The following is a 27904-nucleotide window of genomic DNA, read 5'->3' as shown; positions in this document are numbered from 1 at the left end:
TAATATCCCAATTGTTGTTTTTGGTTTCAATGGTTTAAACATGGTGGTGGTTTTGATGTCAATGACGAAGAACAGCTTGCGAAACCAATAAAATTCGAAGAAAAAACTAATTGGACGAAAAGTTAGCTCAAACTCTCAAGGAAGTTTCGGATAAGATAACCGCCAACAAGACGTTTACATGCGATGGGAAGAATTCAAAAAATAGGAAAATAGTAACACATTGCGGTTTCATTGTTTGCCAGCAAGGAAAGAAGACTCCTCCCTAGCGTATTATGACCGGCGATGACAAGTGGATCTACTACGACAATCCTAATAGCAAAAAGTGTTGGATTAGTCCAGGAAAATCGTCCACATCGACGTGGAATCGGAGTATTCATGGCTATAAAGTTTCACAGTGCATATGGTGGGATCAGCCAGGTGCAGTGTATTACGAGCAGTCGAAACTGTTTCTCCAGATGTCTACCGAGATCAATTGGCTAAACTGAACGATGTATTGTTGAAAAAAAGACTAGCAATAGCGGCTCCTATATCATAACGCTCGGCCACACCTTGCCAAGAGTTGTCAACGATATACTGTTGCATCCCGGATGGAAAGTTTGTCACCACACGCAGCGTACTCAGCACATGTGGCGCTTTCTGATTATTACTTATTCCGATAGATGCTCCACGACTTGCTGGACACGCAGAAGTGCGAGCATGGGTCGATGATTGAATCGCTACCAAGACAATATTGTTCTTCCAACGCGTTACCGCAAGGCTGAGAAAAAGTTGTAGACAATGATGGAAAATATTGTGGTTGCATAAATTTTTCCCAAAAAAAAAAACTATCAAAATTAACGCAATCATCTGATGTTCATACCCTTATGCATATATATGCATACATGTACATATGTGTATACACAGGGGTGTATTCTCAGCTGCAGCTCACGATTGGAAATGAATCTGTCCCGCTCACATTAAGGTTTTTGAATTTTTAAACAGCAAATTCCAACAGATATGTATCTGAATTTCGGTGCAAGCGTTAAGGGGGCGTGTAGTAGTTAAAAATTCATTAAAAATACAACTTTCTTTTTTCTTACGACGATTTCTTTAAAATAGAATAACATAACTTGATTTATTTTATGAGATGAGATATACGTACATATATGTAAGATTAAAACTGTTAGTGAGTTTCCCTTTTTTGTTTTAGTTGAAGAAACAACAAATTTCCAACGTATTGTAAGGAAAATGCATCGGCATGCAAAGGCGCGGATACGTGTCCAAACATACCAAGCCGCAATCACGGCAAGTATACTTGAACGCAGTGCGCGCGTTCGTTAAACGTGCCAACAAAGAGGACAAAGTTTGAAAATGTAATTCGGACGATCACATAGACGACATAGGCGATATAGCAGTTTGTGCATAACGGCCAAGAGAAATGCGCGTCAGAAAATTTATATAGGTTAGAATAGTTTGTCTAAAAAGTGCTAAGTCTGAGTCTTTACAAATTCAGAATAAACTTCTTACGGGAGAAAAGGGTTTGTCTACCAATTATGTTCTTTAATAGGAGTACACGACTTTTTCAGCATTCTCGCTCATTGGTGGCCGTAGTCAACACCATATAGTACCGCAATTGCTCGTTTATTTACTCATCGATCACATTCCTGCAGTGTAGCGTCATAGTAGCACGAAATCCTTCAAGGTGTGTGGCGCCTTTACGACAATCGGGTATACAATTTCCTTTCGGCTGACATATTCGATTCCCCTAAATTCGAACGCAGGGAACAATCGATCATATCAAAGTCGGCGAATAGCTCGTAACGCCTATTACAGCCATTTTATAATGTTGCTGTCCATTTTGCTTACGTACTTCGTCAATAAGCAGCATTTTTTCAGGGCCTTTGTATTGGTATCGAAACAAAAGACTCAAAAGCAGCGCAATTTTGCGGGAATCTGTGCTGTTAATATGCAAAACCATTAAAAGATACGGTTGTTTTAGCATATGACCGACTGCTCTCTTCTTCTTTTTATCATAATTAGCATCTTTTTTTTCGCAAACCTAGTTTTTTTTCTTTCTTTTTTTTTTTTTTCTTTTTTTCTTTATGATATGTTTGCCCTCAAAACGGAATAGCACAAGAATATCAAGTATACTCTTAATAAAATTCGTTGTTTGTCTATTTAAATATATTTTTTTGTGTGAAGTGTGAATTTATCTTTTTTTTTTTTCTTTTTTGTTTTTTTTGTTTTCTACTTTATGTGCTAATAAATTTTTTTTATCGAACTTGAAATGATAGTAAAAAAGGTAAAAATTTACATATCTTTATGCTATCGAAGAAAGAAGATGAATTACTCTTCTTATTCAGTTTATGACATGCAAATGCCAAAAGTATACCTTGTTGGAGATTGTGTAATTTGATCCAAATTTCTGATTCTGAATCGATCGGTGCAATAAAACCCTATCTTATCCTTTCAAATGTTGCATACATGCTCAGAAACTTAATATACTGGAAGTAGTTGGCTTAGGGTAAATGAGGCCATTCACTTCTCTTGCTACCGAGAGAAATCTTGATTACAGAAAAACCAAGATCGTATAAGAACTTTATGAAAAAGAAAGAAAGAAGACCGATCGGTGTAATAAAACGTCGATCTATCTGGACCTTTCGAATTTTGCATACAAACTTAATATAATAAAAGTAATTGACGTAGGGTAAACAAGGATATACAATTATCGATTTGTCAGAATACCCGCCCACTTCTTCTACTACGGAGGAACCTTTATTACAGAAAAAGAAAGATCGTACAAGAACTTTATGTGAAAGGGAGAAAGAAAACCGATCTATCTGGTCCTTTCGGCTGTTGCATATATACTCACAAACTTAATATAGTGGAAGCGATTGGCGTTGTGCACTTCTCTTGCTACTGCGGAATCTTGATTACGGAAAAAGAAAAATCATATAAGAACTTTACGTAAATTGGAATCCATTAAAGCCGCACAAAACCGATCGATGTAATAAGCCCCAGATCTGTCTAGTCCTTCCGTATATTGTATACATGCTTATCAAATTTAATAGTAATTGGCGTAGGGTAAAGCAGTATATACAATTATCGAATTGTCAGAATACCCGCCCACTTCTTTTACTACGGAGGAACCTTTATTACAGAAAAAGAAAGATCGTACAAGAACTTTATGTAAAAGGGAGAAAGAAAGCCGAGCGATGTAATAAAACGCGGAAGTATTTGGCGTAGGGTAAATAAGTCCGTCTACTTCTCTTGCTACCGAGAGAAATCTTGATTACAGAAAAACAAAAATCGTATAAAAACTTTACGTAAGTGGAATTCATTAAAGCCGCAAAAAAGTAAGCTACGACTTTTCCAACCACCCAATACTGTTTTTTTCAATTACCCTATTATGAGAAAAAGGTAAACTCTTTTTTTAAATTACTTAGTCATTATTTTTATGCTCTTCTGGTTAGTGTTTTTTTTTTTATTTTTTTTATTTCAATTGTTTACTGTTTTCTTAATTATTTGTTTACGTTACGTTGTTGAAAAATCTTTTGCTAATTGCTCTTGACAATTGCAATTTTTCTTAAATGTTAATTAATTAACATTTTCTTTTCTTTTTTTTTAAAAGCTAACTGAACTCATCCCTCAGTTTGTATCTCATACATACATGTTTCACTTAAGTTTCACTTGTGATTTATTTATAAGTTCAGATCACATGCTATAATTTTAGTGACGCAACCTTCTGATCATAATAATTTAAGCCGGTAAATGAAAACATTTCATGCATATTAATGAATGAAGAAAAAAATCAAAAAAAAAATAAAAATAAAAATAAAAATAAATAAATAAACAAAAAATTAACACAATTTTTATTAGAGCGATTGTGTGTTGTGCGCTAATTGAAAGAAAATCCAGAATTGCTTGCTACGTTGCTAGGCTTAAATGGTTTAATCGAAATAACTGCTCGCTTTAGTTGAAAACAAGATTTTGTGATCGAATGTTTCAAGTTTTAATAACAAATTTTTCAAATCTATTTTTTAAATGCTTTTCAATTTCAAAATTATAAATTATTTTATTGAATATGTCGAACTTTTACATACAATTATCGGATACTTAAAGTTTTCAATAACCGGCAGTAAAAAAATTATTGTTGCAGCATAAAAAGAATTCAATATGAAATTGTTGGTGTTACGCTGGTTAAAAGAAAGTTAGTAAATTGGTGAAAGTTTATGTGTCGGAGTTGAGATAACAAGCCCCGACTACTTTAGTACATGTATTATTGAAGATAAATATATAAATTTTAAAACTCGTAACACTTCACAGTTTACCGTTGCATTTTTAAAATTTTCCCTTAATTTTGTTAAAATGAAATATTTATTCTCATAAGCTATATATATATATAGATCTAACTAAGATACAAGGGATTACTATGTCGTCGATTGGGAATTAAATAAACATTGTGAGTATGTACTTTGAAAAGATGATTAAAGGATTCTTTAACTGAACTTGAGATAGGCAAAAAAAAATAAAGTTTCCCTTTGAACAAATCAAGAGCCAAGTAAGCAAATATATCACAATCAGGCTAACAGTATCTTTGATAGAGCACTTTGTCATCCGAAGTTTTAGAGAAGCGTAGAGTTATGCTTCCATTCTGCCAGAGAAACGCGATTACGAATTGATTCAATGAGATCCCCTCGACGTTTCATATGCACTGGTTTTGCTTCCCAAAATCTAGATCCCGAATGACATCGTTTAATATTAAAAAAAAAATGAAAAAAAAAATTAGATGTGGGTTGCGAACTGCTTTAGTTTACTTCCGGCTCATGTCTCTGCTTGATTGAAGAAAAAAATTATGACAACTTCTCATGGCATGAGCACTTGTGAGCGGTAGGATAATTGATTTTCTGTATATATATGTTCAGGATATAAATTCTTATAAATTCTTCATTCGATTTTAATCAGAAAATTGCAATAAATTTCCGGAAGGAAGATGTCCATCCGCGATGGAGAACAATGTTAATGCCTTATTAAACAATAATTGGTATGGTACAGTATTCCCGGAAATTTCTACCTTTACGAACAACAAAGTATTTATGTTCTTCGATATTAATCGTTGCGATTAAATTGCAAAGCTTCAAGCTTACATAAATTCCCTTTCAATGTTTATACCTCTAAAAAGAGTACGCATTTTCTGTAAAAGCAATTCGAATATAGAATAATTTCTTTGCCAATTTTTATAAAATTCCAAAAACTTGTCTTATATGAAAAAATGAATATTAGAAGTTCTGCAGGGCGTCGTAAAGCTTTTTGGCTCAGGAAGTACACTTTAGAGTGTCTGAAGCTGAGTCACAGTAGTTGCACTAAATCTATTGAAATTCTCTTTAAAGCACAATTGTACACAGGCTCCTGAAGATATTTGTGCTGCTTAAAATGTAGCTATTAAGAGCTTAGCTATGCTATGAAAAGAAGCAATCTTCAATGTAGTTTCCCAAAGCTCGATACTTTTTGGACATATGAAATGGTTGCATGTATTTTGTCCTTTTTTTGACTTGAAAAAGGCATTTAATGAGAAAAATTGAGACAATATATACATATATCAAATCAAAGTAGTTTCCATTATTTTCTACAATATTTTATAATATTTTTAACAGCATTACGATATCATATATATTGGTTTGACAGCGATCCAATCCGTCGACGCATTTTCGCTTGTCTTCAACTTTGCCGATTCGCATGCCAGCCGAGTCATGCTGCGCCGATCTGAACAAGTGGTAATCAGAAAGTGCCATGTCTCGCTGGATGTGACAGAACTTCCTACTCGAACTGCAACAGGGTAACCTTGACAACTCTTGCAACAAGTATTCAAAAAATTCCATTTTCAGTCAATTCGTGTAGTAACTATTTTAACCGCTATTGTTGGTCTTTTTTGCAACAATACAGTTTGTTCAATTGACGTCAATAGACATCTGCAGTAACAGTTCTAATCGGATTTAGGTGCTCGTAACACACTACACCCTGCTGGTCTTGTCATATGCAAAGCGAAACGTTATAGGCCATGAATTTTTCTCTTCGGTATCGATGTGGATGGCTCTCCTGGGCAACCCAATGATTTTTTGCGCTGGGCATTTTCATCGCCAGACGCAATACGCCACAGAAGACTCTTCTTTCTTTGCTGGCAAGCAAGGAAACCGCGACATTTTAGTCATTTCGTGTGGCAGCAATTTTTGCCCCATTTTGGATTCTTCCCATCGCTTATAAATGTCTAGAAATAGTTCATCCGTCAACAGCTAAGCTGTTAGAACGTTCTTCGAGAGTCGGACCTGGGTTTTCAGCCAATAAATCTTGCAAATCCAAGATCCTTGAACTTTTTTAGTCCTCCAGGCCGCTCTTTGTCATTCACATCAAAATCTCCACTTTTAAACCGTTGCAATCAAAATCGACAATTGTGGTATATGATGGAGTAACATCACCTTATGAACTTATGAATGCGTTTGGTGGACTTCGGCAGTAGATTTTTCAAATTAAATAAAAGAAGTAATGAGGGTCGAAAAAGCAACTGTGAGTGCTCCATGATTAGGTCGGGTGTACACTGAATACATCAATAGGGGAGGGAGGTCAAAACGTTCCAATTCAATCATTATGTACCTTGGTATTTCCCAATTGTTTGTCATTTCTATCTATAAAATTTGCTGGCCAAAATACATGCAAGCACCTAATACATTACACGCAATACAAAAAAAAATAAGAAAAAAATAAGAAAACAATTTGAAATGAAAACTCATTTTAGCTTTTTTTAAAATCAAAATCCGAAATTAATTTGTATATAAAATGTTTATAGGTCTGTTAAAATCGAATGCAGAACGAAAATTTTGCAATAAAAATGTAATTAAGCTCTTATTCTTAACAAATGTACTTTGGCTGCACGTTTTCTTGTTTTTTTTTTGTTTCTTTTTTCACTTGCTTGCTTGCTTATAATAGGCATCACTTCAAAGGCGGCATTAATCATAATTAAATCCTTATAAAATAAGTTAAATGCTATTAATGTCATTAATTAATTTATCATAATATCTGGAATTGAATATTTCTGTAAACAATGCGTAATTAATGGCATCGTTAAGTAATCAGTATGACATACAAACACATCAGCACGTGATAGTTGTTTTGCTAACACGTTCACTGATAACGAATTATAATGAATATCTTAAAATGTTAATTGACTCGAATCGCGTACATACATACAAATAGGACTCCTAACATAGGCTATAGAAGGGTACACAATACAATAAAAGGTAAAGAATTTCATTAAAGTAATTTTACGTAAACTTGCGTAAACACACACACAACTATCGTTTCTTTACCGGGAAGCACAAAAGCATTAATATTTATTTATCTTTGTTGTAGAATTGATAAATGCGTCAATACTTTTTATTTATTTACTCATTCAACTTTTTATCGTTGGCCTGTTTTTTTCCACCCACCTCTTGTTTATATAATTAATAGGCTTCAATTTTTGTTTTCATATTTTATAGAGTTTAGTGACGTTAGCGAATATATGGAATATGTATATACATATATATACATATATATATATATATATATACATATATCGTAGAATTCTTTGTTACTGCATTATTTTATCTAAAATGTTTGGAATTTACCTGTAGGGTATTCGAAATTCCATTTTAGTTATCTTTAATTAATATTTGTGAGAGTGTTTTTTTTTTTTTTTTTTTTTTTTAACTTCAAATCAAATCAAGAAATACATTAGAATTTAAAAATAAATTAAAAGAAATTTCGTTCAATTTTTTTTTTTTTTTTTTATCATCATAAATTTTTAAAGCATTTTTTCACTGAATATATTTTTAGTACGAAAGATACATATATCGGAAGATATGTATGAAACGTTAAAAGGCACAACAACAAAAAAAGATATGATAAATTTGTTGCGATAATAACGAAACTAGATAAGATTAAGCGAGAAGACTATCTCGACCTTAAAACGAATCTCATATATCCTCTGCATTAATTTGTTGAAATTATTATTTAATTATTTGATTTTTTGCAACACTAAGTATTGCAGTACTTACAATTTACAGAGAAAGTCGAAAAATATTTAACCTTGGGACGAATCATGACTAACAGGTATCTCGAGCAAAGTTTGAGATTTCTTGTCGGGTCTGGCGACTGAAATATTGAAATTAAAGTATTTGAATCTATTCGAAATTCTTCGAGTTTTCTGGCTGGCTCGGATCGAGCTAACTGTTAATTTTTCTTATCACTGGATGGATTAACTTGAGCAATTCAGCAGATGATTATCGGGCTTTTTATCACAATATCACACGAATTTATCGTGTCTTTTCCCGCTACCGATCTTACAGGATAGGAATATGCTATGCTACATGGCGTCTAACAATCGACTTGGAACACTCATCGTTAGACTTCATTATAGTCCTTACCAGCGAAAAGAAAATCCGAACCATTCATTTACAATACCCAGCAGCAGCCAGGCGATGGCGATATTTAGTAGAGAAAACGAACACATGGCTCATATATTCTTTGTTAATGGCCATGGAGCAATTTTGAAAAAGCATATGATACGCTTACGATAGGTGGAACTCGATAACACCTATAGGTAGACATCAATGCAAAATTTAAAAAGAAATATTTTTTTACTCCCATATAAAGATTCAATATAAAAATGGACTTCATAATCTTTCTGCTCGATCCACAAAAAAATTTTAATAGCGGATGGTCCAGTCCATAGAGTCGGTCGCGTTCATGAGAACATCTTGAATCTTAAAGGATTTCAAATATCCTATCAAACAGAACTGGTGACGGACAATACCAGGCTTTTGGGAAGACGTTACCAGTCTTCAAAGTATAATGCCGCTTCACTGTTCGACGAATGAGTGGAGAAAAGGAAGAGAGATTACTCTACTTTAACTAATACCCGTACTAGTAACAAAAAGTTGGTTTCATTAACCGCTAAATGTACTTGTCTTCTTCTTCTTATTCTTTTCTTAAATATTCAGGATAGTTCAATATAAAAATGTTTAGTGACAAAACGATTCATGAAACGAACATAAAAACTTATTGTATTTATTATTCTTTTAGTTTCGTTGTGTGCGTGTCATGAATTTAGTACAAAAAAATCTATATTCGTTAAAATGCGTACGCGCACTGTGTTTACGTTATGGTTTCTGCTTTTAAAACATTTTGATAAATTTATTTTAGCGATAAAATTAGCCTGAAAGATATGTCTCACAAAAAATTTTGAATACTTTGTATTAAGAGCTTCTTTTTTTCTTTTTTTTTTTTTCTCAAGATTCTACAAATGAGATAAAGCAAAATAACTTTAACTTGCAAAAATTTCAAAAAGTTGCAATATTATGAAAATCATTCTGTCGTCGTTCGGGGAACTACTTAAAGAGGGACTAATGTTAGTGGGAATTGTTTGTTCCGATCTATGATGAGGATTTCATACAGCAATGAAGTGATGCAGCATCTTTTCAAAACATCATTTGAATGGTGAATAGAAGTGAGAAAACTCCCGACAAAAATAGCATCATCAGGAAAATTGTGTGGAATAAAAAAGAAAAGTTATACTTTCATATACATAATTATTGCTATTATTCTTAGAAATTTCTTAGCCAAAAAAATAAATTTTAAGACTAAGCTCTTAAAAAGCTAATATCAATCTAAATCTACCGCACTTGAACCCACAAATTTGAACTCGCGATCATTGAGTTAGTTAGTTAGTCGAGACCTTTTGCTTACTCGTCTCCCTTAGGCGAATTTTCACATTTGTATATCTTATATATCATATTTATGTGTTCTCGATCAACATGAGATTGCATCTATCATCTGTTTTTGGATCTTTACCGGCCGCTAAAAATTTAAATGAAAAAAAAAAGAAAATGAATTTGTCGCTCCGTAAGCTCTCCAATACAGGACCAGGAGTAAGATTGCAGTTTGTAAAAATCGCAAAAAAGGACGAAAAATTTTTTTTAATGGGCCAATTATTTATATGCAAAAAAGCTTACCATAGGGCAACTTAAATGGCTACAATTAACACTAACAAGACGAAGAGAAAGCAAGCCTTTATTAAAGGTGTCCAAAAAGCCGACATAATTTTCTTCTTTGATCTGATTGAAATGATTCTGAGGGTTTGACATTATTTTGCTTTTGAAATATTTTAAAAACTCATCCGAAATCTTAATTTGCTTTAAATGCTATATAAACATTTATAGAAAAATAATAATTTCATCAAAAATTATATAAATATTTTTTTAATTCCAAAAAAAAAAAAAAAAAAATTGCACCCGCTTTTTCCTAGCTAGCTTAAGTTGAATAAACTTTTATCGCGAAGTGCAAGTTGCTTTTACTTTTTCTTTCAATGCACTCCGTTTTTAATCATTGCGACTGCAAATTGCTCAGCGTATACATAAATCTGCTGCTTGTGGCTACAAATGTTTATTGTTTTAGTTGCTCAATGACAGTTCAAGTGATTTCACGTTCAAGTATATTAAAGTAGATGAGCGCGTGGTTGTCAATTAATAGTAATATCAACAAACGCAAAATCTGCTTTTTTCCATCTAAGACGTCACTGAAAGCAAAATATACACGAGCCGCAATAAGTAATCAAATAATAATTTATAGCGATTTCTCTTTATAAAGATACCTTCCTTTGATTTTTAAGTGTTTGCATATACGTGTGCGTTTTTTTTTTTTTTTTTTTTTTAATTTAAACGAAGAATTTATTTTCAACTTTTATTTAAAAATATTTTTTCAATGCAAAAAGAAAAAAAATCCAATCAACAAATGTTCTTTCCGGTAAGCTGCGAAACAATTTTCCAATTTTCTCAAATAACAACAACAACTATTAAGTACACATTTCCCGTGTTATTCGAAAGGTTACGGCTAACTTGTAAGTGTACCTCATAATAACGTGTAAAGGAATTTGCTTTTTCTCCACTTTCTACTCAATGCAATAGTGTGCTGGACCGAAGACAGGGTCCGGTTGATTTGACGTCTGAGAAATTGCTATCTACGTTCTGCACGCTTAATGGGGTTTTTTTGAAATATTCCTTTTCCATCTATTACACCAAGCTGCTGTCAACCACTAACATTAAAAAACAATCGATTTTCAATTGAATTGTGTCAACGGTTTTCGATGTCATCATGTAAAGTGAATCATCATATTGGAATCCAGACCGTTGTAAATTATCGTAAACAATCCATTCGTTATCACTATTATTACTTACTCCCGGTAACGTTCACAATACTAACATTTATCATTAAATGATTTATATCACTATATACTATAAAAATGAACGATATTACGCAAGCAGTTAAAGTTTTCATTACCGCTATTTATGCACTTTTCCGCAGTCGAATATTAGTCGAATTAATAGAATATTAATTCCAAGTCCGCTAAAATTTTCGTTTAATCATTAAGTACGTATGTCATTTGTCGTATAATTTACATAACTTTCGAAATGAACGGCAATGAAAAACAACGAGTTGTCATTCAGCCGTGACAAAAGCAACGAATTCTTCGACGAATAAGAAAGAATGTATTATAATAACAATCAGCAAATATGAATCACGTGATTTTGGAAAATTCTTTTCAGAATTCAATTCAATTAGACGTGCTTCCATTAGTGAGAATAGTAACGAATATCGTAAACATTAAAACTAATAGTAATTTTCCAAGCAGTTGCACCTTAACTTGGCATCACCTCCCCCTCCAAAGTAAAAACGAAATTACTAAAGAAAAAATAATTTATTCATTAATATTTATTTTATCGCCTTCCTTTACTCGCTTGCATTCGAATCAATTCGATTGAGATACGGCCTTCAGTTTCTTCAACGTACTTGTACTATATCTTTAAAAAATTCTTAGTGAAATGGTAATGTCAGCTGCGAAAAGAAAAAAAAATGTCTAAGTAAACCACATCATAAAACGATAAATTTACGCCAGGTGGCGCTTTATTGCGGTTAGCAACTGATTTCAAAATCAGTTTATGTTCAACTCAGCCCTGTTCACAAATCTCTAAGGCTCATATGGTGAGGACCGGGAAATACACAAAACAACACTCCACCCTGACTCAACATATTGAAGCAAAAATTGAAGACATCTTCCCTTGTTTTCCAAACAATTTATCCTAGTCCTTCTTTGATGTTTTGTATTCTCCTTTGTTTTCCTTCTTCAAACTGTTTTTGTTCCTATCTTTTTCAGTTTATCTCTACTTTCGATGTTTTTTAATCTCCGTTATCTTTAGGGTATTAGGATGAACACATGCTCGATTTTTTTCGATTGCTTTTTTATTTTTTTTTTTTATACACAAAAGAGCCCATGTCGCGCTAAGGCTAACACCATTCGCAGGTTTTTCAACAACAGCACTAAGTCAATATAGCTTCAGTGATAAATATTATGCAGTCATTGCAGCAGCAAACAACTTAATGCGATAGCCTTTGACGATAGCTTCTATTGGCGTATTATCAATGACCTCCTTCCATTTACTCTTAGTTGGCAAAACATTTTTAGCAGGATCGTTCCCCCTTTATATTTAACGATTATCTACAAAGGCAGTGGGCAAGCAAAATAGTATTTATTCTTTTCGATTAGCTAAAGTCTCAAATCTGATTAGTAAATTTATGAAATTTTAAACGCTGCTTAATTTTCATCCATTCATTTGCATCACTTTCCGCAAAAGTCGCCATTCGTTACTTCAATCCCACGATCTAGTTTCAAATTAAAGTAGATACTAAATGCTTCTAGAAATGATTCTAGAAGATCAGTACAATTTTGAACTGATCTTGAAGTACATTACGGGTTCAATTTTGTGAATGAATCATTTTTCTTAAGATTTTTTTTTTAGCTAAACATTTTTCACTAAACAAAAAACTTTGAGCAATTTTCTCATTTCATTCCCCTTCGAGTTGCTTTCTTGGGCTAATCAAGTCTTTCAAGTTCCCTGGAAATGGAAATGTATATCACGTTTCAATAACAAAACAGTTTCGATTTTTAGAATTCCAGAAAAAAAAGAACACACGTAACAGATAAGTGGATCCGGTATTATTGAGTACCTGGCTTTTTTTACAAATTCCTTATCCCAACTGTTGCAAGTAGAATGTAAAAGTTAATATACTCAGATCTTCCAATGAAAATTTCGATTAATAATAAATATTTAAAGTTCATTGTTTCCTTTTTTTTATTGTAAAATAAAATATTTATTAGTTTCTTGCGATATGACTTGTTACAACTTAATTACTCAACGGCTTTTTTTTTTCTTGTTTTTGTTTTTTATATGTTCTTGCAGTTATTATTTCCCTTTTGTCGACGTATATGTGCAATAACATTTTTTGTTTTTGTTCACATCACGGGACTCGTATTAGTCATCATGTTTTGATTGCGCTTGTTGAGTGAATTCTATTTATTTTTTTTTTAATATATAGTTACGGTAATGATAGTTTATATTAGCAAAAATGGAAATACACTAACGTAGTTAATAATAATTATTTTTAAATTGTATCATAGAATAGAATTTTGACTATTACTTGTATTTCGTAAAAGCTTCGAGTTTCAATATCGAAATTAAACAGAATGGAAATAAATTTCCATTCTCTATATATTGGATAAGGGCTGTTGTTGTTTTTTTTTTTTTTTCTGAAGGGAAAATTTATCTTGTGTATGTGTTGTACTTTATGAATAACAAGTAGATAACACGAAATACGCACGGAAAAGGTGTTCAATGTTTTTGTTACGTACACGTGTTGCTTGAGTCATTTTCGTATTCTTTTGCAAGCTTGTTAGCGATATCTTTGTTTCTGCGAACAGGAGAATGTTTACCGCAAACACTACACTGTTGTACAGACGGACAGACGGAGAGATAAATAAACGGACATACTTAGGTGCTTTCGAAATTGAAACTAACTTATGTACTTATGTGGCTTTCGAAATTTGCTTCTGGGCATTTTGAAAGTTTTGAAAAGAAAATGAAGTTATTACACCATGAAAGTAAGTAGGCGTGGGCGATTTTTCTCGGTCTGTTTCCTCTCTGAAATTCGATCAAATTTTTTTAGGTTTATCATCTGCTTTAGTTGATGAGTAATGAGTAAAAAAACAAATTTTTTATTCCTTTTGAAAACCAAAGGTGTCGCCACTGTACGTAGTACTATTGCCGTGTCCTTTGGTCGATTTGTCTCATTTTCAATGCCAATCTGCGCATAAGAACTTTCAATGTTTCTGCCAAATTCGAAGACGATTGCTTAAGTTGGAGTCTGTTTAAGTTGGACATTGCATAGACGGACAGACAGCTAGGCAGATATACTTAAATCGATTCAGAATTTCATGCTGATCAAGAGTGTATATTTACTTTGCGGAGTCTCTGAAGCGTCCTTCTGGACGTTTGCAAGGTTTTTCCTATCAAGAAATTGTCCAAATTGTGAAAGAAGTGGTAGTTAATGGGAGCTAGATCTGGTAAATGTGGAGTATGATGAAGAAGTTCCAACTCCCATTCCTCTAGTTTTGGCACGGTCATTCGCGCAGTGTATGGTCTGACGTTATCTTGTAATAATCGTGAACGTTTGCGATTGTCATATTGGGGTCCATTTCTCATCACAAGTGATCATTCGATTCAAAAGTGGATCAGATTTGTGAGGAGAAAGCGACGTCAAACAAGCATCTAGACGCTATTGTTTCTGTTCTTCGTTCTATTTGAGGGCAACCATGAAAACGGTCACAATCTGCTCTGAAAAGGGCACGATTACTGAGCAATTCAACATGAACATTTTTGGGTTGGACTGCGAGTTTCTCAATTGTGGAAGAATTTGTTTAGGGTAAAGATACATATTCATTTCGAGCCATATGCTGCTGAGTTCCTAATTGTTGTAAATGGATTCAAAACTTCAAACGAAATATAGGTAAACTCTTAATTTAAAACAACACAATACATTGTAATCAAGCAAATCCCGATCATTAAATATTTTAGTTCGATTCACGATTGGTCCCAATTTTATCAATATAACTTGAAATTTCCGATTTTAAATTCAACATACATGGATACACGTCGAACAGTTAGCTGTCAGTTGATTAAAAACATGTTTCTTAATTTGAGGAAATGATTCTAGAACGGCGTTGCAGTAAAATTTAGGTGAATCTATTCACCCCAGCCGTGCACTCTGTTATCACAAGCAGTGTAGAGAATTCAAGTCAATATTAATCCTTAACAACAGTGTGGAGTAAGTGAAATAAAGAGAACGTTTGCATTATAGAATGAATATCAAGGCCTAGTTATTCGTAAGCTATTCCATGTAGAATCACTTCGGTGGAATAAAATATCAAAAATCACACACAACTTATTGCAACTCATTAAATAAAATAACAAATTGTTTTACAAAAATCATTCCTATAGAATATGTTTTTCTTTTCTCTACTCTTCGTTCTTTTGCAGAAGTTGCAAACATCAGTCAACAAACGGAAACGTTTAGCTCCTCTTTGATATCACAAAGCAAAAGCTATACGATCACCAGTTGTACAACGAAATTTGGACTACAAGAAGTAGCCATCGAAGCTTGGCCTATTACAGCCTGTTACAAATCAAGCATCCGCGAAGAAAACTTAAACTTAAATTTTTACAATAATTTGTCGAAAGATTCGACAGTAGCGTTCGAGCAGCCTTTATCGGTGAGCACGGAAAATCCTGTATTAAAGTTTCAGTGCCTAAAGGAGTGTCCAGAACGTTTGAAGATTCACTTGCTGACAGGCTCTTCAAACGAAGAGACCGACGGGCACATCGCAACTTTTAATTTGGAGTATTTTTTATCGAGTTTCATATCTGAAAGCGAAATGGCTTCGACAACCGGCACAAGTAGTGCAAGCAATACTTCAACTAATGATAAGCAACCGTGGCCCAATTCGAAAGACGATTATGAATTGCGCGATGTTATCGGCGTGGGAGCAACAGCCGTTGTACATGCAGCTTTATGTTTGCCACGTAACGAGAAGTGTGCTATTAAACGTATCAATTTGGAGAAATGGAATACTTCTATGGATGAGCTGCTTAAGGAAATTCAGGCGATGTCATCTTGCAATCACGAAAATGTGGTAACATATCATACGTCATTTGTCGTGCGAGAAGAGCTATGGCTCGTTTTACGTTTGCTCGAGGGCGGATCACTTTTGGACATTATTAAGCATAAAATGCGTACAACTAATTGCAAGCACGGAGTATTCGATGAAGCTACTATTGCCACCGTTCTGAAAGAGGTGCTTAAAGGTCTCGAGTATTTTCACTCTAATGGTCAAATACATCGCGACATTAAAGCCGGCAACATCTTAATTGGAGATGACGGCACTATACAAATCGCAGATTTTGGAGTAAGTGCCTGGTTAGCTACTGGGCGTGATTTATCGCGACAAAAGGTGCGTCATACTTTCGTGGGTACACCATGTTGGATGGCTCCGGAGGTAATGGAACAAGATCACGGTTATGATTTTAAGGCTGATATATGGTCGTTTGGCATTACAGCCATTGAAATGGCTACGGGTACAGCTCCCTATCATAAATACCCACCCATGAAAGTGTTAATGTTGACTTTACAAAACGACCCGCCTACTCTGGATACTGGCGCTGATGAAAAAGATCAGTACAAAGCTTATGGCAAAACTTTCCGCAAAATGATTGTGGAGTGCCTGCAGAAGGAGCCGTCGAAACGACCCACCGCCAGTGAGTTACTAAAGCATGCCTTTTTTAAAAAGGCTAAGGATCGTAAATATTTAACTCAAACGCTGCTAGCTTCCGGCCCCTCTATGGAAACTAGAGTGCATAAAGCAGCAAAAAGACAACCTGGTGCTTCAGGACGTCTGCACCGTACCGTTACCGGTGAATGGGTATGGTCCAGCGAAGAAGAGGACAATGGTGGTAAACGTCACTCCTCCGATTCTGAGACTGATGATCGGCCTATTAATCGTTTAGAGAGAGCCGACTCTTCGGACAGTGACCGGGAAGAGCATTCGGAATTTTCTGAGCCTACTGCCACTGCTTCGCAAGCGATTAATCAACAACAACAACAGCAACAACAGCAGCAACAACAACAGCAACCGCAACAAACGCCTGCCGTAACATCACCCATAATGGCACAAGCTACAGAGGCCATGGCTCAAATTCCCATGCCTTCTTCTATTGAAATGGCCGTTACTGGGGAGGCCCCTCCGGTTAACTTGGTATTACGTATGCGTAATGTACGCCGTGAGTTGCACGATATACGCTTTGAGTTCGCAGTCGGTAAAGATTCAGCTGAGGGTATAGCTGCTGAACTAGTCGAGGCAGGTCTCGTTGATCCACTTGACACTCAACCGATGGCCATTAATCTACATCAACTAATAGAGCAAAGAGCTTCATTAAAAACTGTTACGTTCCAATTAAATTCGGGTGTGCAGCCGGGTGAGGTGCCCGATGATCGTTCCCTTGTCGGTTATGCTCAAATATCAATAACAGACTAGAATCGACTGGAGCCTGAGTACAAGCCGTTTAATATAGAAGCATTGTCTTCATAAGTTTGTTCAGAAATGCCAAGTTGCGAATTAAGTAGAAGCAAACAAAGCCTTAGGGAGTCTTAGCTAAGCTAATAAATAGAATTCGCTCTATTTATGAAGGGAAGGATAACATCTGTTTTATTCAATATATAATTTAAAAAATCATTTCAAATTTTTCATATAATTGTGTCTCGCTATACTGAACATATACATGCATAGTTAAGTTAAGGTATTGGTAAGTAAGTAACAGATAATAACCTACAAAATGAAATATAATAAAAACTTGCAAACAAGAAAACGTTCGAAAAATACTACGTTTTTTTTTTTTTTTTTTTCTTGTTTATGCTGATATCAATAATTTTTAACGTACTTTTTTGTGTGTTTGTATGTGTGTATGTATATGAGCTCGAGGAATTAATTATTATTTTTAAACATTTTATGGTAATGTAATGATTTTTTGAATGTAATTAATAAGTACTTACAATATTATCGCTTCTACACTACAAAAGAAAGTAATAATATAATTCTGCAAACTCTCTTGAAAATCTGGTTCCGAATTTCTAAATATGAATCTATTTTGAATTTAAGATTACAGATTAAGAAAACAACGACTAGATAAAAATCAATATAAATTTAAAAAAAAAAAAAAAAAAAAAAACGCAAAGAAAACGCAAAGAGGACGATTATAAAAGTTACTACCGATTTCTATCTTATCGATTGTTTCCTATTTTCAGCGTCTTTTTTTCCACCTTCCCAACAAGCTACTAAGGCCAGTTATTTCAATAAAAGCTAAGCTGATCCTTAATATGTTTACTATTTTTCATTTCAACTTAGCTAAATAAATTAATGTTGATAAACAAAAAAATTAAAAAAAAATAAATAAAAAAAAAAGAACACATTCTGTAAGCAAACTACAATGGATCTAATTTTAATTGCAATTTTAGCCGTTAATTATATTTATTTAAAATATAATTTAAACAATTAATGCAATAATGTATAGTCTAGTAATTGAGAATAAAACAATAAAATAAAATAATTAATGTCAGCTACTTATCGAAACAACAAATAAACAAAAAAAAAAAAAAAAAAAAACACACACACACACACTCACACACATACATATATGTATTCAATTTTTCTCCCAAAATACCCCATGTTTATCACCCGCCTCGTAAGGTAATTAGTTTAGTTATTGCTTTCACAGATGACACATTGAAAAAAAAACCTCCCCTTCCGCCTCACTCTAGCCTATATACATACTTATGTAATTGTTGTTTACAAACAAAAGGCAAAAAAAATAAAAAAATTAAAAAATGAAAAAAAAGAAAAAAATTGTAAAACATCTCTATTAGTTATTAATTTTTATACAATTTATTTAAATTATAAACCTGTACAACTGTATTTATTAAAAAAAAACAGGGTCATCGTCGGGAAGATTTACTACTTATATATTTTTGGTGTAACTTGATAAAAAAATGCAAAAAAAATTATGGAACATTGCTAATGGCAATCAAACTTAAAAGCTCGCCCCTATGTTATTTGTTTCCCTCTATTATGTTCACGTAGGTTTTTCTTAAATGTTTCTTTTTCGCCCGAGCCAGTGTTTTTCAAATCGACAATTGACGAAGCCCAACCGAGAGTTTGCTTGCTCTTAACTTATTTATGCATAATTTCACAAAAAAAGAAAAAAAAATAAATGAAAAAAAAGTAAAGGTTTCGCCTTAAGCCTCTTGTTAGTGTCTTCGACTCTAGGCATCGTTTTGAATACAGATTTATGAAAGTTTTTTTTTTTTTTTTTTTTTTTTTTTTTTTATAAATATTTTTTAAAAAAAATTAAAAATAAAAAAAATATAAAAAAAAAAAACAAAAAAAACTTTCTCTTTAATTTCCACAGAAAAAAAAGGAAATAAAAGAAACTCCTCATGATTTTGAGAATCATGAATACATCATGAGAACACGCGTTAGTTAATTAAAGATCTATCGATCTACACCCTGACTGCCACATATCAACTATCGAACTTTATGTTTTTTGAAAATGTAAATCTTTTTGATGTGAAGACCCTGTAAATTTGCAATAATGTATCTGCCAGGCATGCAATATACATATGCATCTATAGCTAAAGGTCAAATCATATACATACAAAATCAATCTTTCTAAAGCGTATGTATGTATGTCAAACTATTCATTTTCATTTATTTTTGAATAATTTTTTCCTTCTTTTTTTTTTTTTTTTTTTGTTTTTTTATTTATTCATTTAACGTTTCCCTCTAAAGCTTATTATTATTATTATTTGTTTAAAAATTATTTAATTATACAAGCACCTGTTTACGTCCCTTTGTTATCTCATCTCATTATAAATTAAATAAATATCAAAAACTCTTACTTTAACTGAAACGTATAAACATTAGAAAAAAAAAAAAAAAGAAAAGACAAAAACAAAAAAAACAAGAAACCACAAGGACACAAGTCTATTATTGTTTAAAGTGAAATTTAAAAAAAAAAAGCTATACTAGCTAAAAAACAATTTCAAGTAAACGTATAAATTCTCTTTTTCCAAAATAGACAAAAAAAGCAAACGAAGAAGAAAAAAAGAAACATACTGTGTGTGATTTGCGTTTTATTTCCATTTATTTGAAACAAAAAAAAATAAAAAAAAAGGTACAGTATCTTTCCCGTTAGGGCGACGACTACGCAATGCATTCTTCTAGCGTTGGATAAAATACACTTACGAGGGTAGGAAAATGATTTCTTGAAAATCTCTTTGAAGCTGTTTTTTTAATTTATTATTTGACAGTAGAAAGGGTTTTGGCAAAGCAGGCTTTATTATTTCGCTCTCTTATCTCTTCTGATTGTATGGTTTTTGTTTTGTTTTATCGACCTAATAAACACAAAAATCTTAAGACGCACATAAAGGGATTCGGCCCATCATAATAAGATTACAGCTCTGCAAATTTAAAATAAAAATTTAAAAATTTTTTGCTCCCTTTCAAATTGTGTTCGCTCGCGTAGCAGTCACTCCTTTTAATCCATTTTCTGTTATATTTTTTCAAAATTCTTTCAAATGTTTACATCAAACATTAGTTCTGCTATATATGTTATAAAGTGCATAAATTATAAACAATGGATTTTCTATGGGACTTGCGATAACATTTTCCACCATAATTTTTACGAGAGTTTTTGCAAAAGCCAGAGGAACAACTCAAGACCTTCCAACCATCGAGAATACATACATATACAGTGTTTAACTTAGGTCATTATCATTAATGTACATTAAAAGTTAAGAGAAACTTTCCTCAAAAGACGGAGGAATGGCTTAGGGTGTCTCAGTGATCAAGAATTCATACATACGCGCACGACGAAAACGTTGACGATGCATGACTAAGGCTTAACTGCTTTAAAAATTCTACAATTTGATATGAATAAAATTTCGCTTAATTATTACTCGTTTCAGAAATATGTCTGACTATTTTCATGAATTGGGACTAACGCCCACTGGCCCAGAAGGTGCTGATGATTTTGATAGAAATATAAAAAGGCTTCAAGTACTGGCCATAATGAATGGAATTGACATTGAAATCGAAGTGCCAGAGGCTTCGAAACGTGCTATTGCCGCCTTACCAACTCATGAAATCGGCGACGAAGATGATCTCGACGATTTAGAGTGTGTCGTATGCAAGCAGCCAGCCGAAAAAGGTGAAAAATATAAAATATTACCTTGTAAACATGAATTCCATGAAGAATGTGTATTATTATGGTTGAAAAAGGTGAAATAAGAAAACTTTTACTAATTTTGAAATAAATGATAAATAAAAAAAAAAAAAAATTTACTTTTAGGCGAACTCTTGTCCAATGTGTCGTTATGAATTAGAAACCGATGACGAGGCATATGAAGAATTACGCCATTTCCGTCAGGATGAGGCAAATCGTCGTGAACGAAATCGCGACTTAATGAATTCTATGTTTTTGTAAATTTATTTTATACAATGTTTTTGGTGAATGGTTTTTAAAATAAAATTAAATCATTAAATCGGGTGAAATTAATATTTAACTAAAGCATTTATTTATTGCATTGATGGTAAGTGATAGTCTGCTTGTACTTAATCATATTGCTTATCTTAGGCATACTTATCAATTTTTCTTTGCTTAGTAGGCCTTGCGGTTTTGAATTTTTTACAAAGCCTAAGCTCAACCATTTTTGTTTCTCTTTCACTTTGTTTCATACACAATTGTTATTGTAATCGTCATATGTTGTAGATTCGTTTTTTTTTTAAGTGATGCCATCTTCAAGTTTTTAGTTACAAAAGATTCGCGCTTTCGTGCTGACCAAATATATAAAGTATAAAAAATATCAAAATGTAAAAAGTTTTGATATATCAATTTATTGCGTACGATACGTTTTTCATAGTTGTAAAATAATTTTTAAAAATCTTGGTTAATTCATGTCTGCACTTATAAATTTTGTCAAGAAAATATTAAATTTAATTTATTTTCTATGTGCTTTAAGAATAAAAATATTCTTATTCTAATTCTGGAAAATTTTTATCGCATTATTGCAAGCATCGCCTACTTTAATTATCGCTTAAATCATTTAGCGTTTTTATTCAGCCAAGGAAACAATACGTGTTGATTTTATTGTTATAGTTGACATTACTGTCATTAATTTAAAAGGTATTTAGTTTGTTCGCTTTTCTTTGTAGAGTAAGGTTATTTTGGAAATAAAGCTATAAAGTGTTTAATATCTTATTGAATATCAAGTCCAGTTAATTTATTTGCCTTCTGGTTAAAAAAAGTGAAAGAACCTTTTACACAAGCAAAGTAAATGTATTCAAAATATTAAGCCGGCATTTTTAGTGCAAGGGCAACAAACTGTAAAAAAATGTTAAGCAATGTGCAGAATAATAAACTTTTTGATGATAAGTTTTTGGCTAATACTTTGAGGAATTGTCGGCGTTGTCCAAGATGCCGCAGCGAATATTCCTTCGCTTTCGATAAGCGTATGGGCGGTAAGTTATGTTTAAATGATATTCCTTTTAAAGGGACCGCCGACTTGCTTAACTTTTTTTTTTTTTTTTTTTTTTATAATATTGGTGTGCAGGAAAAGCATACCGTTATATGCCGAAGCATTTACATACAGGGTTGCTAACTGTTTTACATTAGATTATAATGCTTAAGCCGGTAAAAGTAGATTCTTCAAAAATATTGACACAATTTTCATAGCGTTTCCGATACTTTGAGAAATTCTCGATATTCTCCGATATGTTACGCTGACTGCTTTTCCAATTGTGACGGACTTTTAGAGAGACAGACATTTGTGCAAGTTTCTTTTAAATAGTGTTAGTTTAAAGAAAAGCTTTGGGATTTTTTTCCTACTATTGTTGCGCTATTTATATGCACGGTTGTCAGATTTTTGTCTATAATCGCGAACTTTCTTCATGTAAGCTTTATGTATGAAGACTTCATACTGTAATGGAATATTCGACACTAGCTTGTATGACGGTGTACGCCATTAGACGGCCAAAAAACATTTGTTTAGGGACAAATTTGCCAATCAGCGTTTCTTACTCTAAACAAAAATGTTCAAGTTTCTTTTATATAAAGAATTCTTAAGTTCCAAGTGACTTTTGGTGCCTAATTTGCGATATATGGATATGTACGAAGCAGCAAAGATGTTATCTTTCCACTAAAAAGCAACTCAGTCTCAATGTGCCTTTAGGTGGACAAATATTATCAAATTGGTTGATTATAGAATAACTTTTATAAAATGGCTGTTGTATTAAGTGTATTCTATTTTGCTCCAAGTTCGTTAAAAAGCCTTGAAGAATTTCGAATTGAATGTCTTGAAAGTATTGAAAGCGAAGTCAAGCTTATTTAATTACAACTTTACTTTTTAGCGCTATTCTTAAAGTTGTTCGGATATATATATATATATGTATATATATATATATATGTTGTTAGTTCTGGTTGCAGTCAAAGAGCACTCCATATAAAACTATATCTAAAGTTGCCTCTTTATCCCCTGCAGACACTAATATTCGAAGTCATCGTCCCTTTTTGCTAACGTGTGGCCATAATATGTGCGAGAATTGTGTTATTCACAATCGACGAAAGTTAGAATGCGGTGTATGTCTTAAGCCAATCCCAATACCACAGTCGCAAACTACTATTAATTTCCGAATACGCCAGATCTTCGATATGAACTTTTTTGTAATGGGTGAATTGAATCATTTGAAATTTTATCGTACAGACGGCTCATTCAACAATACCCTAGTCGCATCTGCAGACAATATGGGTTATATTGCACCGCAATGTGCCGAATGTGATAGTGCTGTCGCTACAGGCAAATGCCGTCAATGTAGAGTGTCTATGTGTAAGCGTTGTTTCGATTCGGTACACAAAAATTCGAAAACATTGCAAAAGCACCTTTTGGTACCATTGGATGAAATTCGAGGTCAACATAATCAATTGCCGAAGCCGAAGCATTGTAAACGTCACAATCGTAGTTCGGATTATTACTGTCGCATGTGTGATGTTACTTGCTGTTACGAATGTGCGCGAACCGATCATAACAATCATAGTTTTTGCCCATTAATTGAAGAGGTAAGTAAATCACTTAGTTCACGTTGCATATTAAGAAAATGTTCTATTCAATGGCTATGTTGTCGAATGACATTTGGTTTTTTTTTTTTTTTTTTCTCTATTACTTTCTATAGAATAAGAAACTTATGGAAGAGTTGGCTTCGGTTATGGAAAATGTCAAGCTATACCGTGATAGTGTTCAAAATGCTCAAAAGGTAAGTTTCGGATTTTTATTTATAAATAGATATGTACTTAATTATAGGAATAAATTTTTTGAAAATGAACATATACATAGAAATATATTTACAAAAGAAGAAAGTAATATGAATTTAAGTTAATTTAATATTTTTGTGAACTTAAGTATGGCAAGTTTCACTAAAATGAGACATTTAAATATAATATATATTTTTGTGTCTTTTAAGCACCAGTTACTAGCGATTAAAACTGGTTTAAAGACGTTACGTAAAATGAATATATCTTGAAAGTTTTTGCAATATTCGAATAAGGCATATTTAGATCTAAGCTTATTTAAAAAATAATTTTTTTTTTTTTTTTTTTTAAACCCACCACAAGCCATGCGTAGTGCGTTTACAAAGCATAGAAATGCATTCTTGTAAACTAGAAATGTCCCTTTTCAGCATCATTTATAGTGCTGTAGCTTAGCTAATCTATCTGCATGATCGTGTTTCGAGTCTAATTCAGAATTTTAGATTTGTATGTAGTGTTAACTTAGCCCTATAGATCTCTTTCTCTATCCGATGAAATGATATCATGTCTATGCAATCAATAAGCAGTCTAGAACATGAACGCCTTAAATTTTTTTATGAGCAACAGGTTCAGCGTTCGAAAAGCTTCGAAAAATTAGAAATTCATTTATTAATGCTGTTTAGGCAATGTCTTCCCTATTAAATGAAAAAACTACTCTTCGAATGTCTTACGTTAAACTTTGTGTCGTTTTGCTCTGCAATTTATGTTCAGATATATATTACCCTATAAAATGTACTAACGCGCCCCATTGTGCAATCCCTTCATTAATTTTTTTTTCAAGCGAATGGTGAGTTTGAAATCATTCGACATAGGCCGAATATGGTCCTTTTATTTTTAATTTAAAATAAATTTTTTCTATCTAATGTTTGCTCCCCCCAGATCAAAAATATACCATCCCTATTAGTTAATAATAATACGTTTACTTATTTCGGTTTTTCTTCATTATCGTGTCTGGTATTATATGACCTGATGTACCGTCTGATTTAATTTCCATAATTTCTACTTTTTCAACGGTTACGTTCAAATTATCTTCTGACTTCGTTTGAGGAACATCGGTGACCGTTTCATTGTTATTCTTTTCAGCCTTTCGTATTTCTATTCTATCCGTAGAAGTATCAGCAAGTTTATCTTGCTCATTGTTAGCGTCGTCATTGTCATCATAGTCTGGCTCGGCCGTAGAGGATACTACTATCGGTCTAAGACTTAGCGATAGCTCTTCGTTAGATTTTGGCGTTACTGTTATCGTGGATATTGTAGTGCTTTCAAAAGCATTCATAGATTTGTCCCGTTGAGAAATGTCATTAACTTCATCGTCTATAAGTAAATTTCTTTCAGAACTTTGTTCACTGACGACAGAATTAATGGTATCATGCTTTTGCACGGTTTTATTATCCTCCGTAATCGGTTCTTCAGTGCCTGTATCTTCGCTTTCAGTGTTAATATTATCGATATCATTATCATCATTATCATTATTGTCGTTATCGTTACCATCATTCGATGTATTGGTTTCTTTTGTTTCTTCATCAGCTTTCTCCTTTTCTAAACGCATTTTCTCTTCCATCTCTTGAAATTTCAAAGCTAAGTATCTGTGTAATTAAAAATAAAATTTATAACATAGCGCGCAACAATGTTTTATTCAATTAATTTTTTACGTACTTATCCACCAAAGGACCACTGTAGTCTTCGGGAAATTTAGGCGTAAATGGCAATATGTACTTGTATAACCGCTCATTCAAAACGTATAACTGTGCGGTTGTAGCGCATTTAACATTAAACCACCAGTCACAGGTTAATGCTATCTATAAATTACAAGCAATTTTTGGTACATATATATATATATATGGATGTAATATATATACACAAACAATATGTGCATATATATATACACAAACAATATATGTATTATATATGCGTATCCATTTTCGTATGCATGTATGTATGTATGTATGTATATATGTATATATGTATATACATATATATATGCACAATGCCATTACGTGCAAATTAAATGAAATTAGTCTCATCTTTATTTCAATTAAAGTTTCATATTAATTCTCACTCTTCTTTATCTTAACAAGCGTATTTATTGTTACCAAAACTTCAGCCATTAAATATAAATGCTTAAGTAAAATAATATTTTCTCAAATGACTTTCAAAACTCTATTGCACTACGTAAACGTTTGAAATATAGTTAATTGCTGTATATAATGTTCATCGCGTAATATGTTGTCTATGCTTGTTTTTGTTTAGTTTCAGTGTAAATATATTGATTATTACGTACATACGCTTGACTTGTGAAAACTTGTTCTTATAAATTTTGCAATATTTTGATTGGATTGACGTGAGAATTTTCACACATTTTCGTAAGCATTTAATTTGTTTGCAAATGTGAACATATTTGCATTTTATGTACAATCATTAACATTGTATTAACTAAAACTGTTCTTGATCAGTCTATGATTCGTGTATTGCTTTCATGAAGTACATTTGCTTATTTAACCGCTGAAGTTCTAAGAATGCCATAAAAGCCATAAAATGAGAACTGATTTTTTTCTTTTATCTCGTGGCATGAAAAAAAAGAAAATTTCCATTGATTATGTCGAACAAAATTGATACGGTGGAAAGGTCTTCACACATGTAGATGTCTGTAGCCCTGTTTCGCGTCCCTTTTAGCAGGTTAATGCTCATCTTAGATTCAGTGAGTACTCTCGAAAACACACTTCTTTTTATACCCACCACTGTAAGGTGCAGGTTTACCTATTTTATCTTTTTCCATAATACATGTAAAATCCAGAAGTAAGTTTCAAAAAGCTTATAACGTATATATAATCTTGATCAGCGTGAAATTCGGTATTGATTTAGCCGTGTCTGTCCGTCTCTGTGGTGTGGCACTATCCTTGTCGCAAAAATGAAGATATCGATCTCAAATTTGGTCTGCACGTAGGTTGGTATTGAAAATGACCAAAATTGGTCAGAGTAGAAGGGCGCAGAGGATTTACGATTTAAGATCCATTTTTGCCATTTCCATTTGTTTCTTAATTACGAATCAAAATTCTTTTCGAAACTAATTATGTGAAACGTGTACAAAGTTTGAAAATGTCGGCTATTTTGCTCGCAAGAAATTCACATTACGCGCAAAAGTTGACTAAATAGTGGCTTGTCAATACTTTGATTAAACCATTTTTTCTTTTCAACTTTTTCACGGAAAAAATTTATTCGTGCATCCAACTACAACACAAGCGATTAATACCCATGTAGCGTGTACGCACATTTCTTTATTTCTAAAAGCCATTAGTTCCCAACCATAGCCTTTGCACTTCCTTTGTATATTAATGACATAGGCTTCCGAAAGATTAAAACAATTCTACGAAATTCGGTCCAACTGGTATTATGGTCAGCGAGCGTCTTAAATTTGTAAACGCGCGTTCATATACCTGTTTTGAAATCACGATTCCCACTATGGGAAATAAAAAGAACAAAATTGATGAAAAATTTTTTTTTTTTTTTTAAATTCGCTAAAACGTTTCATAGACTCA

The 27904-nt window shown here is 32.8% G+C and overlaps 4 protein-coding genes across 9 annotated transcripts in view; 3 read left to right on the top strand and 1 right to left on the bottom strand.

The window, feature by feature from the left end:
- LOC119635166 (E3 ubiquitin-protein ligase RNF181 homolog) overlaps window positions 1-21595 on the top strand; it is a 36875-nt gene extending 15280 nt beyond the window's left edge. Inside the window, exons 2-3 of one of the 3 annotated variants that reach the window (XM_038029803.1) lie at window positions 20977-21289; window positions 21360-21595. In XM_038029803.1, the coding sequence (XP_037885731.1) occupies window positions 20981-21289; window positions 21360-21494 (444 nt within the window). In that variant the 5' untranslated portion in view covers window positions 20977-20980 and the 3' untranslated portion in view covers window positions 21495-21595. The remainder of the gene's footprint in view (window positions 1-20976; window positions 21290-21359) is intronic. The other 2 variants (XM_038029801.1, XM_038029802.1) reach the window with 2 other exon arrangements.
- On the top strand, window positions 3891-18390 carry LOC119635165 (serine/threonine-protein kinase OSR1). Its single transcript, XM_038029800.1, has 2 exons — window positions 3891-4189; window positions 15441-18390. The coding sequence occupies exons 1-2, from the start codon at window positions 4156-4158 to the stop codon at window positions 17489-17491; spliced, it is 2085 nt and encodes a 694-aa protein (XP_037885728.1). The 5' UTR covers window positions 3891-4155; the 3' UTR covers window positions 17492-18390.
- Window positions 21596-22168: 573 nt separating the features above from the next.
- Window positions 22169-27904, top strand: part of LOC119635076 — a 109373-nt gene continuing 103637 nt past the window's right edge. For both annotated transcript variants that reach the window (XM_038029633.1, XM_038029632.1), the window contains exons 1-3: window positions 22169-22528; window positions 23548-24122; window positions 24236-24316. In XM_038029633.1, the coding sequence (XP_037885561.1) occupies window positions 22402-22528; window positions 23548-24122; window positions 24236-24316 (783 nt within the window). In that variant the 5' untranslated portion in view covers window positions 22169-22401. The remainder of the gene's footprint in view (window positions 22529-23547; window positions 24123-24235; window positions 24317-27904) is intronic.
- LOC119635077 overlaps window positions 24391-27904 on the bottom strand; it is a 47233-nt gene continuing 43719 nt past the window's right edge. For all 3 annotated transcript variants that reach the window (XM_038029634.1, XM_038029636.1, XM_038029637.1), the window contains 2 exons: window positions 26025-26167; window positions 24391-25954 (listed from right to left, as the gene is read on the bottom strand). In XM_038029634.1, coding sequence (XP_037885562.1) covers window positions 25288-25954; window positions 26025-26167 — 810 coding nt within the window. In that variant the 3' untranslated portion in view covers window positions 24391-25287. The remainder of the gene's footprint in view (window positions 25955-26024; window positions 26168-27904) is intronic.

Source organism: Glossina fuscipes, unplaced genomic scaffold (assembly GCF_014805625.2).
Source record: "Glossina fuscipes isolate IAEA_lab_2018 unplaced genomic scaffold, Yale_Gfus_2 3, whole genome shotgun sequence".
Taxonomy (NCBI): domain Eukaryota; kingdom Metazoa; phylum Arthropoda; class Insecta; order Diptera; family Glossinidae; genus Glossina; species Glossina fuscipes.
This window is presented reverse-complemented; position numbering and strand designations above follow the sequence as displayed.

Bases quoted from the DNA above. Each gene is read 5' to 3' on its own strand.
- LOC119635165 (XM_038029800.1), top strand. From the start codon at position 4,156: ATGAAATTGTTGGTGTTACGCTGGTTAAAAGAAA. The intron at 4,190-15,440 runs GTTAGTAAATTG...GTTCTTTTGCAG, and splicing joins GTTACGCTGGTTAAAAGAAA to AAGTTGCAAACATCAGTCAA.